At 47.0% G+C, this 15,185-nt stretch overlaps 1 protein-coding gene across 2 annotated transcripts; it reads left to right on the forward strand.

The window, feature by feature from the left end:
• The first annotated feature begins 11,654 nt into the window (after nucleotides 1–11,654).
• LOC121002007 lies at nucleotides 11,655–14,144 on the forward strand. Of its 2 annotated transcripts, none has more exons than XM_040433304.1 (2): nucleotides 11,655–13,078; nucleotides 14,040–14,144. In XM_040433304.1, exon 1 carries the CDS (start codon nucleotides 11,990–11,992, stop codon nucleotides 13,028–13,030), a length of 1,041 nt encoding a protein of 346 aa, XP_040289238.1. In that variant the 5' UTR covers nucleotides 11,655–11,989; the 3' UTR covers nucleotides 13,031–13,078; nucleotides 14,040–14,144. The 2 variants fall into 2 exon arrangements, with proteins under 2 accessions (XP_040289238.1, XP_040289239.1); XM_040433305.1 differs by lacking the exon at nucleotides 14,040–14,144 and adding an exon at nucleotides 13,560–13,814 and having other exon boundaries at nucleotides 11,655–13,009.
• The last annotated feature ends 1,041 nt before the right edge of the window (nucleotides 14,145–15,185 follow it).

Below are 15,185 nucleotides of genomic sequence, written 5' to 3' on the forward strand. Positions count from 1 at the left end.
GTGAATGTAGCCTAAGGCCTCCTGCACAGAACCGTTTTTTCCCCCCGTTTACTGGCCGTTTTTTGCGTTCCGTATACGGTCCGTATACGGTACGTATACGGAACCATTCAATTCAATGGTTCCGCAAAAAAAACGAATGTACTCCGTATGCAATCCGTTTCCGTATTTCCGTTTTTCTGTTCCGTTTAAAGATAGAACATGTCCTATTATTGCCCGCAAATCACGTTCTGTGGCTCCATTCAAGTCAATGGGTCCGCAAAAAAACGGAACACATACGGAAATGCATCCGTATGTCTTCCGTATCCGTTCCGTTTTTTGCGGACCCATCTATTGAAAATGTTATGCCCAGCCCAATTTTATCTATGTAATTACTGTATACTGTATATGCCATACGGAAAAACGGAACGGAAAAACGGAACGGAAACAAAAAACGGAACAACGGATCCGTGAAAAACAAACACTGAAAAAGCCATACGATCGTGTGCAGGAGGCCTAATTATGACATTTGTAACCAATAAAATAAACTGTAACATTTGTCTGAACTCCCACAATACCTTACAAAGAGATGGCAAAAATGGATGCTGCTTTGGATGTGAGTGGAGTAAATGGTGCCATAATGTAAAATATCAGTAAAGTTACCGTAAATGGGCAATGTTAACAAACACCACATCTACAAAGTCCCTGCTCAACTTTTTTTGGAAGGGATTGGGGGTTTCAAGAGTCGTAAAAATGGAATTACTCCAGTCACATCAAGAGCTGCATCAAACGCTTCCAATTTTCTGCTATCTCTATACACTGGGGGAGCACAGACAAAGTTACACCAAGATGAGAAGGTCGCGTGACTGTCCACAGGGGGGGGGGGGGGGGGGGGGGGGGTAGGTAAAGTGCAGACTTATTCCAGGAGCGACCACCATAAATCAAGGAGACATATTTTGGAAATGTCTATTAGTCCATTCCCAACTAGACCTAAAACCTGGTTGTTTATCCCTTTAAATTTACATTGCTTTAACCACCTCAGCCCCCAGTGCTTAAACACCCTGAAAGACCAGGCCACTTTTTACACTTCTGACCTACACTACTTTCACCATTTATTGCTCGGTCATGCAACTTACCACCCAAATGAATTTTACCTCCTTTTCTTCTCACTAATAGAGCTTTCATTTGGTGGAATTTCATTGCTGCTGACATTTTTACTTTTTTTGTTATTAATCGAAATTTAACGATTTTTTTTGCAAAAAAATGACATTTTTCACTTTCAGTTGTAAAATTTTGCAAAAAAAATGACATCCATATATAAATTTTGCTCTAAATTTATTGTTCTACATGTCTTTGATAAAAAAAAAATGTTTGGGTAAAAAAAAAATGGTTTGGGTAAAAGTTATAGCGTTTACAAACTATGGTACAAAAATGTGAATTTCCGCTTTTTGAAGCCGCTCTGACTTTCTGAGCACCTGTCATGTTTCCTGAGGTTCTACAATGCCCAGACAGTACAAACACCCCACAAATGACCCCATTTCGGAAAGTACACACCCTAAGATATTCGCTGATGGGCATAGTGAGTTCATAGAACTTTTTATTTTTTGTCACAAGTTAGCGGAAAATGATGATTTATTTATTTTTTTTTTTTCTTACAAAGTCTCATATTCCACTAACTTGTGACAAAAAATAAAAACTTCCATGAACTCACTATGCCCATCACGAAATACCTTGGGGTCTCTTCTTTCCAAAATGGGGTCACTTGTGGGGTAGTTATACTGCCCTGGCATTCTAGGGGCCCAAATGTGTGGTAAGGAGTTTGAAATCAAATTCTGTAAAAACTGACCAGTGAAATCCGAAAGGTGCTCTTTGGAATGTGGGCCCCTTTGCCCACCTAGGCTGCAAAAAAGTGTCACACATCTGGTATCTCCGTACTCAGGAGAAGTTGGGGAATGTGTTTTGGGGTGTCATTTTACATATACCCATGCTGGGTGAGATAAATATCTTGGTCAAATGCCAACTTTGTATAAAAAAATGGGAAAAGTTGTCTTTTGCCAAGATATTTCTCTCACCCAGCATGGGTATATGTAAAAAGACACCCCAAAACACATTCCCCAACTTCTCCTGAATACGGAGATACCAGATGTGTGACACTTTTTTGCAGCCTAGGTGGGCAAAGGGGCCCATATTCCAAAGAGCACCTTTCGGATTTCACTCGTCATTTTTTACAGAATTTGATTTCAAACTCCTTACCACACATTTGGGCCCCTAGAATGCCAGGGAAGTATAACTACCCCACAAGTGACCCCATTTTGGAAAGAAGACACCCCAAGGTATTCGCTGATGGGCATAGTGAGTTCATGGAAGTTTTTATTTTTTGTCACAAGTTAGTGGAATATGAGACTTTGTATGAAAAAAAAAAAAAAAAAAAATCATCATTTTCCACTAACTTGTGACAAAAAATAAAAAATTCTAGGAACTCGCCATGCCCCTCACGGAATACCTTGGGGTGTCTTCTTTCCAAAATGGGGTCACTTGTGGGGTAGTTATACTGCCCTGGCATTTTCCAGGGGCCCTAATGTGTGGTAAGTAGGTAAATGACCAGTGAAATCCAAAAGGTGCTCTTTGGAATATGGGCCCCTTTGCCCACCTAGGCTGCAAAAAGTGCCACACATGTGGTATCTCCGTACTCAGGAGAAGTTGGGGAATGTGTTTTGGGGTGTCTTTTTACATATACCCATGCTGGGTGAGAGAAATATCTTGGCAAAAGACAACTTTTCCCATTTTTTTATACAAAGTTGGCATTTGACCAAGATATTTATCTCACCCAGCATGGGTATATGTAAAATGACACCCCAAAACACATTCCCCACCTTCTCCTGAGTACGGAGATACCAGATGTGTGACACTTTTTTGCAGCCTAGGTGGGCAAAGGGGCCCATATTCCAAAGAGCACCTTTCGGATTTCACTCGTCATTTTTTACAGAATTTGATTTCAAACTCCTTACCACACATTTGGGCCCCTAAAATACCAGGGCATTATACCTACCCCACAAGTGACCCCATTTTGGAAAGAATAGACCCCAAGGTATTCGCTGATGGGCATAGTGAGTTCATGGAAGTTTTTATTTTTTGTCACAAGTTAGTGGAATATGAGACTTTGTATGAAAAAAAAAAAAAAAAAAAAATCATCATTTTCCACTAACTTGTGACAAAAAATAAAAAATTCTAGGAACTCGCCATGCCCCTCACGGAATACCTTGGGGTGTCTTCTTTCCAAAATGGGGTCACTTGTGGGGTAGTTATACTGCCCTGGCATTTTCCAGGGGCCCTAATGTGTGGTAAGTAGGTAAATGACCAGTGAAATCCGAAAGGTGCTCTTTGGAATATGGGCCCCTTTGCCCACCTAGGCTGCAAAAAAGTGTCACACATCTGGTATCTCCGTACTCGGGAGAAGTTGGGGAATGTGTTTTGGGGTGTCTTTTTACATATACCCATGCTGGGTGAGAGAAATATCTTGGCAAAAGACAACTTTTCCCATTTTTTTATACAAAGTTGGCATTTGACCAAGATATTTCTCTCACCCAGCATGGGTATATGTAAAATGACACCCCAAAACACATTCCCCAACTTCTCCTGAGTACGGCGATACCAGATGTGTGACACTTTTTTGCAGCCTAGATGCGCAAAGGGGCCCAAATTCCTTTTAGGAGGGCATTTTTAGACATTTGGATACCAGACTTCTTCTCACGCTTTGGGGCCCCTAGAATGCCAGGGCAGTATAAATACCCCACATGTGACCCCATTTTGGAAAGAAGACACCCCAAGGTATTCAATGAGGGGCATGGCGAGTTCATAGAAATTTTTTTTTTTTGGCACAAGTTAGCGGAAATTGATATTTTTTATTTTTTTCTCACAAAGTCTCCCGTTCCGCTAACTTGGGACAAAAATTTCAATCTTTCATGGACTCAATATGCCCCTCACGGAATACCTGGGGGTGTCTTCTTTCCGAAATGGGGTCACATGTGGGGTATTTATACTGCCCTGGCATTCTAGGGGCCCTAAAGCGTGAGAAGAAGTCTGGAATATAAATGTCTAAAAAATTTTACGCATTTGGATTCCGTGAGGGGCATGGGGAGTTCATGTGAGATTTAATTTTTTGTCACAAGTTAGTGGAATATGAGACTTTGTAAGAAAAAAAAATAATAATTCTGCTAACTTGGGCCAAAAAAATGTCTGAATGGAGCCTTACAGGGGGGTGATCAATGACAGGGGGGTGATCAATGACAGGGGGTTGATCAATGACAGGGGGGTGATCAATGACAGGGGGGTTGATCAATGACAGGGGGGTGATCAATGACAGGGGGGTGATCAATGACAGGGGGGTGATCAATGACAGGGGGGTGATCAGGGAGTCTATATGGGGTGATAACCACAGTCATTGATCACGCCCGTGTAAGGCTTCATTCAGACGTCCGGATGCGTTTTGCGGATCCGATCCATCTATCAGTGGATCCGTAAAAATCATGCGGACGTCTGAATGGAGCTTTACAGGGGGGTGATCAATGACAGGGGGGTAATCAATGACAGGGGGGTGATCAGGGAGTCTATATGGGGTGATAACCACAGTCATTGATCACGCCCCTGTAAGGCTTCATTCAGACGTCCGGATGCGTTTTGCGGATCCGATCCATCTATCAGTGGATCCGTAAAAATCATGCGGACGTCTGAATGGAGCTTTACAGGGGTGTAATCAATGACAGGGGGGTGATCAGGGAGTCTATATGGGGTGATCACCACAGTCATTGATCATGCCCCTGTAAGGCTTCATTCAGACGTCCGGATGCGTTTTGCGGATCCGATCCATCTATCAGTGGATCCGTAAAAATCATGCGGACGTCTGAATGGAGCTTTACAGGGGGGTAATCAATGACAGGGGGGTGATCAATGACAGGGGGGTGATCAGGGAGTCTATATGGGGTGATCACCACAGTCATTGATCACGCCCCTGTAAGGCTTCATTCAGACGTCCGGATGCGTTTTGCGGATCCGATCCATCTATCAGTGGATCCGTAAAAATCATGCGGACATCTGAATGGAGCTTTACAGGGGGTTGATCAATGACAGGGGGGTAATCAATGACAGGGGGGTGATCAGGGAGTCTATATGGGGTGATCAGGGGTGATCAGGGGCTAATAAGGGGTTAATAAGTGACGGGGGGGGTGTAGTGTAGTGTAGTGGTGCTTGGTGGGACTTTACTGAGCTACCTGTGTCCTCTGGTGGTCGATCCAAACAAAGGGGACCACCAGAGGACCAGGTAGCAGGTATATTAGACGCTGTTATCAAAACAGCGTCTAATATACCTGTTAGGGGTTAAAAAAAACACATCTCCAGCCTGCCAGCGAACGATCGCCGCTGGCAGGCTGGAGATCAACTCTCTTACCTTCCGTTCCTGTGTGCGCGCGTTCACAGGAAATCTCGCGTCTCGCGAGATGACGCGTATATGCGTCCACTCGGAATGAATCAACCACCTCCAGGACGCGTCTGTGCGTACAGCGGTCCGGAGGTGGTTAAAGGGGAGTCTCGGGGTCGGTTCTCATTGAGGAGACTAAGAGGTGTATGGAGACTTATTGTAAGGCAATGCTCCATGGGAAAAAAATATGCAGATTAGCTCAAATCAGCCAAACCCGATATGAATCTCTTAAAGGAGGAGTATATATATATATATATATAGTATATCTATATAAAGGTGGATCGGCCCTTTTAAGGGGATGTTCATGATAAAAATAATGCAGGCTTTCTTCCAAAACCAGCACCACACCAGTCCGCAGGTTTTCTGGGGGTAAAGCAAATCTGACCCAATCACTTCAAAGTAGCCAGGCTGCAATACCACAGACAACCATGGACAGGTGTGGCGCTGTTCACAGAAGAAAGCAGCCAATGGACCCAGCACTGCACCATCAACTGCCTGCTGGGAGTAAAGTCCTATTAATGCGAGGGCTCAGACAGATGTGCGCTATCACCCTGCGAAACCGCCACCCGTCATCGCTGCCACTGACAGCGTAAAACATTCAATATGAATTATCAAACAGCTTCAATAATTAACTCTCCAAACGGCAGCTCATCTGGTGTCAATGACATCACTCAACTGCCGGCTGCAGATTTATTAATGGGTCTGTATAACGCCGGCGAGTCTATTGCAGAATGAAGATGGGGGAGAGGGGGGGGGGGGGCGGTCATTCATTTAAAATCTTTACAATCCGTTCACAGACACTGCAAGATATAACCGACACGTGTTACTCCTGAGAGTAACGGCAGCTGCATCCCCTGATACATCTTGTATTATACTCAAGAGCTGCTTTCCTCCAGTAGAATAGTGAGTGCAGCTCTGCAGTATAATACAGGATGTAACTCAGGATCAGTACAGGATAAATAATGTAATGTATGTACACAGTGACTGCACCAGCAGAATAGTGAGTGCAGCTCTGCAGTATAATACAGGATGTAACTCAGGATCACTACAGGATAAGTAATGTAATGTATGTACACAGTGACTGCACCAGCAGAATAGTGAGTGCAGCTCTGGAGTATAATACAGGATGTAACTCAGGATCAGTACAGGATAAGTAATGTATGTACACAGTGACTGCACCAGCAGAATAGTGAGTGCAGCTCTGGGGTATAATACAGGATGTAACTCAGGATAAGTACAGGATAAGTAATGTATGTACACAGTGACTGCACCAGCAGAATAGTGAGTGCAGCTCTGGAGTATAATACAGGATGTAACTCAGGATAAGTAATGAAATGTATGTACACAGTGACTGCACCAGCAGAATAGGGAGTGCAGCTCTGGAGTATAATACAGGATGTAACTCAGGATCAGTACAGGATAAGTAATGTATGTACACAGTGACTGCACCAGCAGAATAGGGAGTGCAGCTCTGGAGTATAATACAGGATGTAACTCAGGATCAGTACAGGATAAGTAATGTATGTACACAGTGACTGCACCAGCAGAATAGTGAGTGCAGCTCTGGAGTATAATACAGGATGTAACTCAGGATAAGCAATGAAATGTATGTACACAGTGACTGCACCAGCAGAATAGGGAGTGCAGCTCTGGGGTATAATACAGGATGTAACTCAGGATAAGTACAGGATAAGTAATGTATGTACACAGTGACTGCACCAGCAGAATAGTGAGTGCAGCTCTGGAGTATAATACAGGATGTAACTCAGGATAAGTAATGAAATGTATGTACACAGTGACTGCACCAGCAGAATAGTGAGTGCAGCTCTGGAGTATAATACAGGATGTAACTCTGGATCAGTACAGGATAAGTAATGTATGTACACGGTGACTGCACCAGCAGAATAGTGAGTGCAGCTCTGGAGTATAATACAGGATGTAACTCAGGATCAGTACAGGATAAGTAATGTATGTACACAGTGACTGCACCAGCAGAATAGTGAGTGCAGCTCTGGAGTATAATACAGGATGTAACTCAGGATCAGTACAGGATAAGTAATGTATGTACACAGTGACTGCATCAGCAGAATAGTGAGTGCAGCTCTGGAGTATAATACAGGATGTAACTCAGGATCAGTACAGGATAAGTAATGTATGTACACGGTGACTGCACCAGCAGAATAGTGAGTGCAGCTCTGGAGTATAATACAGGATGTAACTCAGGACTGTATATAGGGTATAGCTATCTATGTTGAGGTGGTTTCCCTTAGGGTCTGTATGTTCCATATGTCTGTAGTTAGATTATTGTTTGGTACATTAATAATTTATTTGCACATGTTCGCGGTTGAGTATTTTCTTTCCTTCAGGGCTGAATCGTTGCTTATTAATTGTGATACTTTTATATGGCTGTGTTACTTTTTGCATTATTTATTATCCCATGAAGCCGACGTCTCCATCAACTCATCTTCGGTCTTCAGCCAGTGAGGAAAACACATTCAACAAGAATTCCCAACATTTCATTGTTATAGATGATTCCGGCACATTTCATCTGGAACATAAAGAACCTGACAAGTGTGATCCAGTCTTCTAGATGCACCAAAGATCATTATTAGAAATCACCTGTAAGGCTGGGTCTGCACGGCGTCTCGAAGCTCGGGAGTTTCAAATAAATAAATGAATTGCAAAGTTTTATGATGGGAAAGTCACAACTGGACAATCACGTTAGTGCTCGGGCATGAAGTGCAGAAATATGGACTTGGAGCCACTCATCCCCCGTCTACGTGTGTATCAATGCTGCATTATTATATGGGCAGAATGGGTGGTTGTCCGGGGCTCATACTCCCAGGGGCCCACAGTCACCCAGACTAACTAAACAATTTATTCAAATTGTGGTGTCACAAGCAGGGAGCAGTGAGCCCTAGAACTTTCCACATTACTGTCCCTACCGGCGGACCTCAACTGGATGGCAGTCCCTGCTTAACATAGTGCTGGGGCTTAAGAGCGAAAAAGCCGAGGACATACCAATAAACATAGTGACAGACAGACACAAGGGTAATGAGGCAGAGGACGCAGATGCCACACAAAGTACTTGAAGCAATAGTTAGGCTAGCCAGGTCAAAACACTGGAGGTCACATCAAGGTACAAAAGGTTAAGCAAATCAAGGTCAAGTCAGAAGTCGTGGTCAGAAAAACCGGATCAGAGGAGCAGGGTAAATACTAACGTACTCAGGAATACAAGCCAGGTCAGAGTCAGAAATATAAGTCAACGCTAGTGAAGGTACGAAAAAACACCAAACTAAGGATCAGCAAATCAGTTTCGAACCGAACCGGGTTTGGTCTGAACTTTGCTATTTTTCGGACGGCAGACTAACCCGAATATTTTCAGTTTCGTTTTGAAGGAATCCACAAAAATGAAAAAAAAAAAATCTGTAGAAAAAATCAGTCAGTACTCTGGAAGAAGGTGGTGCTCGTACCCTGGGTTGCAGCCTCTTACATCCATGTACAAGAAGTGGGTCAGCGCTCACTTGTTGATGCAAAACAATCTTTGTTTTATTTCCAAAAACAGAATACTGCATGCAGTACTTTTAGTCCGGCTGCCACTCGGTGTGCGCTGTCGTGCTGCCGCCGGATCTCCGCCCTCGCCCCCATTATAGTCAATGGGGACAGAGCGGCAGTCCGGGGGCACACGTGAACTAGCGGCAGGACGGATCCGACAGGCTGTTCACCCGCCGGAACATCCTGCCGGAGTCCCTTGCCGCTAGTGTGAAAGTACCCTAAGAATGTAATTTACCACATTTTGTGCACCATATGCAATGTTCCGGACGTCGGCTGCACTTGGGGAGTGGGGCTAAAAAACAGACAAAAACAATACCTTAAATAGAGAAGGTTGGAGAGCACCCGACAAGGGTAAGGAGGGTGATGAGGGACTGTTGGTCCCCCCCTCCCCTTCCATTAGTTTCCCTGGGTAGGGGTTGAGGAATAGGCCCGGGTTGATGGTAGTTGGAAGGAAGGTAAGGGGTTAAAGGGAATGTAGGTGGAGAGGGTATGGAGGAGGAGGCGGTGGTAGGAGGAGTAAGGCAGGTTTATATAGAGGAGGACAGTGGTTAGCACTTCCTCTTGTCAGGGTAAGCCGAGTTGGTAAGTGCTTACCTCCGGTTTGACTCTTCAGGATGTCCGCGGGTGACGAGGCGCTGCGCGCTTCTCTCTTGGCGCGTTTTCAGGCGGAGGGGGAAGGATGGCTGCGCTCCTTTTTGAGCAGCTTTGATCCTTCCTCTGCCTCCGCTCCTCCTGCTTCTGCTCCATCGGTTCCTACGGAGACGCCGCTGGGTGAGTGTCACTCTGGGAGGGATCGGGGTCTGCGGCGCTCGGCGCGTAGGCGCCGCCCGCCTGCTAAATTGCGGCAAGTGTGTCCTGGCCGTTCCGGAGCGGCCGCTTCACGCGGGGGCTGTAGTCCAGGTCGGGGATTGGAGCCAGAAGTAGGCCGCAATCTAGCTCCTCCCCTTCCGCCTCCTTCATCTCTCGGTATAGGAGTATCGGCGTGGCAGGCGAGCAATTTGGCGGTCATGGGGTCTAATCATTCTGGCGCTGTGTCGGCGGATGACCGCCCCATTACCCCACCGCCATCGCAAGCTGCACCCCCCCTTCCTCCCCCTCCTTATCTGCACCAATCATTTCTCTAGCTCCCTCTTAAGTTGGTGGTGCGGCTGGTAGCCCGGCCCCTCCTATTGGGGGTGCTTCTTTGGCGGTTGGTGCCGCAGTTTTGAGCAGTAGTACTCCCTCCACCCTTTTACAACCTTACCCCACTCCTCCTACAGCGGCTTCTCCGGTTGGTCTGAGCAGAGGCAGGGAGAGATCTGTGTCCCCCACTCCCTCCAGAGAGGATAGGCGTCGAGGAAGGCGCAGCCGCAGACGGCGGCGTTCAAGTCGGCGATCCAGGTCATCCCGGTTCAGTAGGCGGTCCAGATCTTCCAGGTGGCGTTCCCCGTCATCTTCAGAGGGATCCTCGGGAGCCTCGGAAGAGTCTGATCGTACACCGCGGTCCGGGCGTAGACGACTGTCGATTGGTGAGAGTTCCAGGGCACCTAGCCTGGCTTCGATGGCAGTACACAGGGATGCGGTGCCTGTACCTGCAGTAGCTCCGCCGGCGGTTCCGGCTTCTGGTGAGTGTCAATATGCGGGGGCATGGGGAGGGGGAGGTGTTAATGCGGGTGTAGAGTCATTATTAAAATCTTTGTTAGATAGATTGCCTGTTCCCCCTGTCCTTTCTACGGTTCCGGTGACGGGAGTGGCGGAGACGCCAATGACAGCTTCTGGTCAGGTGACGAAGTCCTCAGTGGTTTTGGCTGGGATCCATAAAGATTCATGTTTTTGTGGTGTTAGTCCATTGGGGGCTCATTTAGAGGAATCGGTGAGGGAGAAGATCTGGTCCCACCAATATGTAGACATATGGTCCCTGGTGTCTGTGGACCAACATGGAGTGGATAAGGAGAAACGTTTTGTGGACAAGCCTTATGACAAACGGTTGAAAGTTGCTAGAACTATGAATAATTGGTTGCAGGCGTTTGCGGTTTTGGGATGTGTGATGGGTCAGAGGCACCCGGAGCGGTGCGCTGAACTGTTTATTTATATGGACACAATTTATAGTGCGTATAAGGCGCATGGGGGTAGTGCTTGGTGGAAATATGACGAGGAATTTCGGAGGCGTCTTGCTTTGCAGCCAGAAATGGGTTGGGGTGTGAAAGCCACGGATGTCTGGCTCCGTTTGATGACGGCGTCTCGGCCGCCTTCCTTTCCATGGGCGGCCACTGGAGTCGGGGCCTCAGTCGCCCAGGCGCCAGTGGGCTTGTTGGTTGTACAACGAGGGGCACTGTAAATACGCAGGGTTGTGTAGGTACAAGCATGAATGTTCAGCATGCGGGGGCCCCCATCCTGCGGGTAGGTGCCTTAGATCTCAAGGGAGAGGTGTTAAGCCCCATACCTCCTTTGAACAGAAGGACTCCAGTCAGCGTGGTAAGGATGGCCCCTTGGTTAGACCGGTACCCCAATAAAGGGGCGGCGGACATTTTGCGGAAGGGTTTTTCGGAAGGTTTTTTCATACCGTTTATTCTCAATAGGTCCCCGTTGTTTTCGGAAAATCTCAAATCAGCTAGGGAATATCCGGAGGTTCTCAAGGATAAGCTGCAGAAGGAAGTGGCAGCGGGTAGGATTATGGGTCCCTTTGTTCAACCCCCTTTTTCTAATTTGCGGGTTTCACCGTGGGGGGTCGTACCAAAGAAGGAACCAGGAAAATTTTGACTAATACATCATTTGTCTCATCCGAAGGGCGCATCAGTGAATGATGCGATACTTCAGGAGGAGTCATCAGTGTCGTATGTATCGTTTGATCGGGCGGTGGCGCTAGTAAGGGAAGCTGGGAAAGGGGCTCTGTTGGCAAAATCGGATGTAGAATCAGCATTTAGGCTCCTGCCTATTCATCCGGATTGTTTCCATTTGCTTGGGGGTTGTTTTGAGGGTTTCTTCTATTACGATACCTGTTTGCCTATGGGCTGTTCCATTTCGTGTCACTATTTCGAGTTGTTTAGTTCATTTTTGGAGTGGGTGGTGCGTTTTGAGTCTGGTTGTTCGTCGGTGATTCATTACCTCGATGACTTCTTGTATGTAGCGCCGGGGGGTATGGGAGTCTGTCAGGCTCTGTTATCTGCCTTTTTGTCATTGATGGAGCGTTTTGGGGTTCCCATATCAGCGGAAAAGACGGAGGGTCCGGTGACGCGGTTGTCTTTCTTAGGTATTGAAATAGATTCGGTGGCTATGGTTTTTCGTTTACCGCAGGACAAGTTAGTTGGGTTGAAGGCTTTGATTGAGGGGTTTCTGGTGGTAAGGAAGGTGACTCTTAAGCAGCTGCAGTCGCTTTTGGGTTTGTTGTGTTTTGCTTGCCGGGTTATGCCTATGGGGCGTGTTTTTTCGCGGCGGTTGTCTTTGGCAACACGGGGAGTGGTTTCCCCTCAGCATCGCATTCGACTGACCAAGTCGCTCAAGGCTGATTTGAAAGTGTGGCATGAATTTTTATGTTCTTACAATGGCCATACGTGTTGTATTTCGCAGGAAATATCTAGTTGCGAGCTTGAGCTGTGGTCGGATGCAGCAGGCTCCTGTGGATTTGGTACGGTGTTGGGTAAGGAATGGTGTGCATCTCCGTGGCCGGATGAGTGGAGAGATTTGGGGTTGGTGAGTAACCTTACATTGCTGGAGTTGTTCCCTATTGTAGTTGCAGTTGAGATTTGGGGTGACAGACTAGAGAATCGTCATGTGTGTTTTTGGTCGGATAATTTGGGTACGGTTCAATGTATTAAAAGGTTGTCTTCTTCATCATTGCCGGTTCTAGCATTGCTTCGGCATTTGGTGCTAAGGTGCTTGGAGCGCAATATTTATTTTAGGGCACGTCATGTGCCGGGGGTGGATAACAGGATCGCTGATGCTCTTTCTCGATTCCGTTGGCAGGTTTTTCGGGACCTTCTTCCGGAGGCGGAAATGGATGGACGAGTGTTCCCGGATTTCCTATGGCGTCTAGTGCTCAACAATTGATGCCGTTGGTCAGCTCTTCGGTGACTCCGGCCACCTGGCAGGCGCATGGTAAGGCCTGGGCGGAGTGGTTGACGGTAAAAGGTAATAGGGAAGTGTCGGCAGGAGAGGGAGTGTGTTTGGAGGTTACGATGGAGTGGTTGTTATGGTTGCGGGGTCAAGGGGTTTCTGCTCCAGTGGCGCGGCGTAAATTGGCCGGTGTGGGTTTTTATTTTAAGCTGCAAGGATGGCCTGATGTAACGAAGAATTTCTTGATCAGGCAGGCGTTGAAAGGGTGGCAGAAGGAATATGTAGTGCGGGAGAGTAGGCGGCCGATTTCGTTTAGCTTGCTGGGAAGATTGGTAGAGGTGTGTCGAGTCGTGTGTTCTTCAGGATTTGAGAGGGCTTTAATAGCGGCGTGTTTTAGCGTTGCCTTTTTTGCAGCTTTGCGGGTGGGGGAAATGGTGGCGCCTTCCAGCTCGCGGCAAGGAGGTTTGTTATTGTCGGATGTGATTATGAATAATAATGCGCTGCGGGTCCGGATTCGTCGTTCTAAGACCGATCAGTTCGGAAAAGGAGTATGGTTACCTATCCATCCAGTTGCTAGCGGGGCGTGCCCTATTAGATTGGTTTCAGAGTACATGGCGGTGAGGGTGAGTGGGAGAAATTTTTTCGTTCATGCCGACGGGTTACCCTTGACGAAATTTCAGTTCGCTTCGGTGTTGCGTAGATGCTTGGAGCAGTTGGGGTTGGATCCGGGGGAATTCGGTACTCACTCCTTTAGAATAGGTGCGGCGACGGAGGCGGCTAGGGCGGGGTTGCCAGAATCGGAAGTTATGCGGATTGGGCGATGGAGGTCGGCCTGCTTTGCGCGATACGTCAGGCCAGATTTGTTGGTGAGTTCGTTTTATAAAAAAAAAAAATATATATATATTTTTATATATATATATATATATATATATATATGGGGTTGTGTTGAAGGGTTACATGTGGTTGAATGTATTGGTGTTTTACTAATTCTTTTTCTTCGCAGGAGTCGGTCGTCCAGTGATTTGGTTGGTTGGGCATTCCTACATATTCTGGGCAGCGCAGAGGGCGGAATGCAGGCCTGGAGGTCGCAGCCTGGGATTCAGGGAAGTAGATGTGCAGTGGAGAGGCCTTCGGGGGCTGAGATGGGCGCAAGTGTTACCAGAAGTGGTTGAGATCGGGCGTAGATCGGTGGGGCCGGTTATATTGGTCTTACATGCGGGTGGGAATGACCTGTGTTCTCAAAGAATGTTGGAGCTAATGGCTTTGATGAGGTCTGATTTGGAGCGCTTCCCGGCGTTCTTCCCGGAGTTAGTGATTGTATGGTCAGAAGTGGTGCCAAGAATAGTTTGGCACGGTGCCAGGGACGGGGAGGCTATGGAGAAATGCAGGAGGACATTGAATGCCCAAATGTCTCGATTTGTGCGTTCAAAGGGAGGGATAGTGGTCCGGCATTGGCAGTTAGAGGGCGATAATAGACCTCTGATGAGGCCAGATGGGGTACATCTCACAGATATAGGTCTGGATATTTTTTTGTCTGGTTTGCAGGATGGCATCGAACAAGCTTTTAGTTTGCTGGGTGGTGGTCGGAATCCCGTGTGAGACACGGTCCTCCTCCGTGGCGGAATTTGGAAATGAAAGAGCGTGGTAAACAGTTATTGGCGAACGTACGCCCTGGGGACCCAGGGTGGTATACCGCATCGGAGAAATGGTTCGTGGAGGAGGTGGGGTTTTGATACCGTGTTTTGTAATAAGGAAATAATTTGCTGTGGCCGATCATCACCCAGTAAAAGATTGGTTTATAAACTAAGTTGTCCGAGTGTTATTTGGTCAGAGTTAAAAGGGGCCGGTGGCTTCCTTTTCCCAGTTTCCCTTGCCCCATCCTCATTTTAGTACCAACAGTCTGGAGAGCACCCGACAAGGGTAAGGAGGGTGATGAGGGACTGTTGGTCCCCCCCTCCCCTTCCATTAGTTTCCCTGGGTAGGGGTTGAGGAATAGGCCCGGGTTGATGGTAGTTGGAAGGAAGGTAAGGGGTTAAAGGGAATGTAGGTGGAGAGGGTATGGAGGAGGAGGCGGTGGTAGGAGGAGTAAGGCAGGTTTATATAGAGGAGGACAGTGGTTAGCACTTCCTCTTGTCAGGGTAAGCCGAGT

The sequence above is a fragment of the Bufo bufo genome, chromosome 5, assembly GCF_905171765.1.
Source record: "Bufo bufo chromosome 5, aBufBuf1.1, whole genome shotgun sequence".
NCBI lineage: Eukaryota > Metazoa > Chordata > Amphibia > Anura > Bufonidae > Bufo > Bufo bufo.

Coding starts and splice junctions, on each gene's coding strand:
- LOC121002007 (XM_040433304.1), top strand. CDS start 11,990: ATGGGCTGTTCCATTTCGTGTCACTATTTCGAGTTGTTTAGTTCATTT.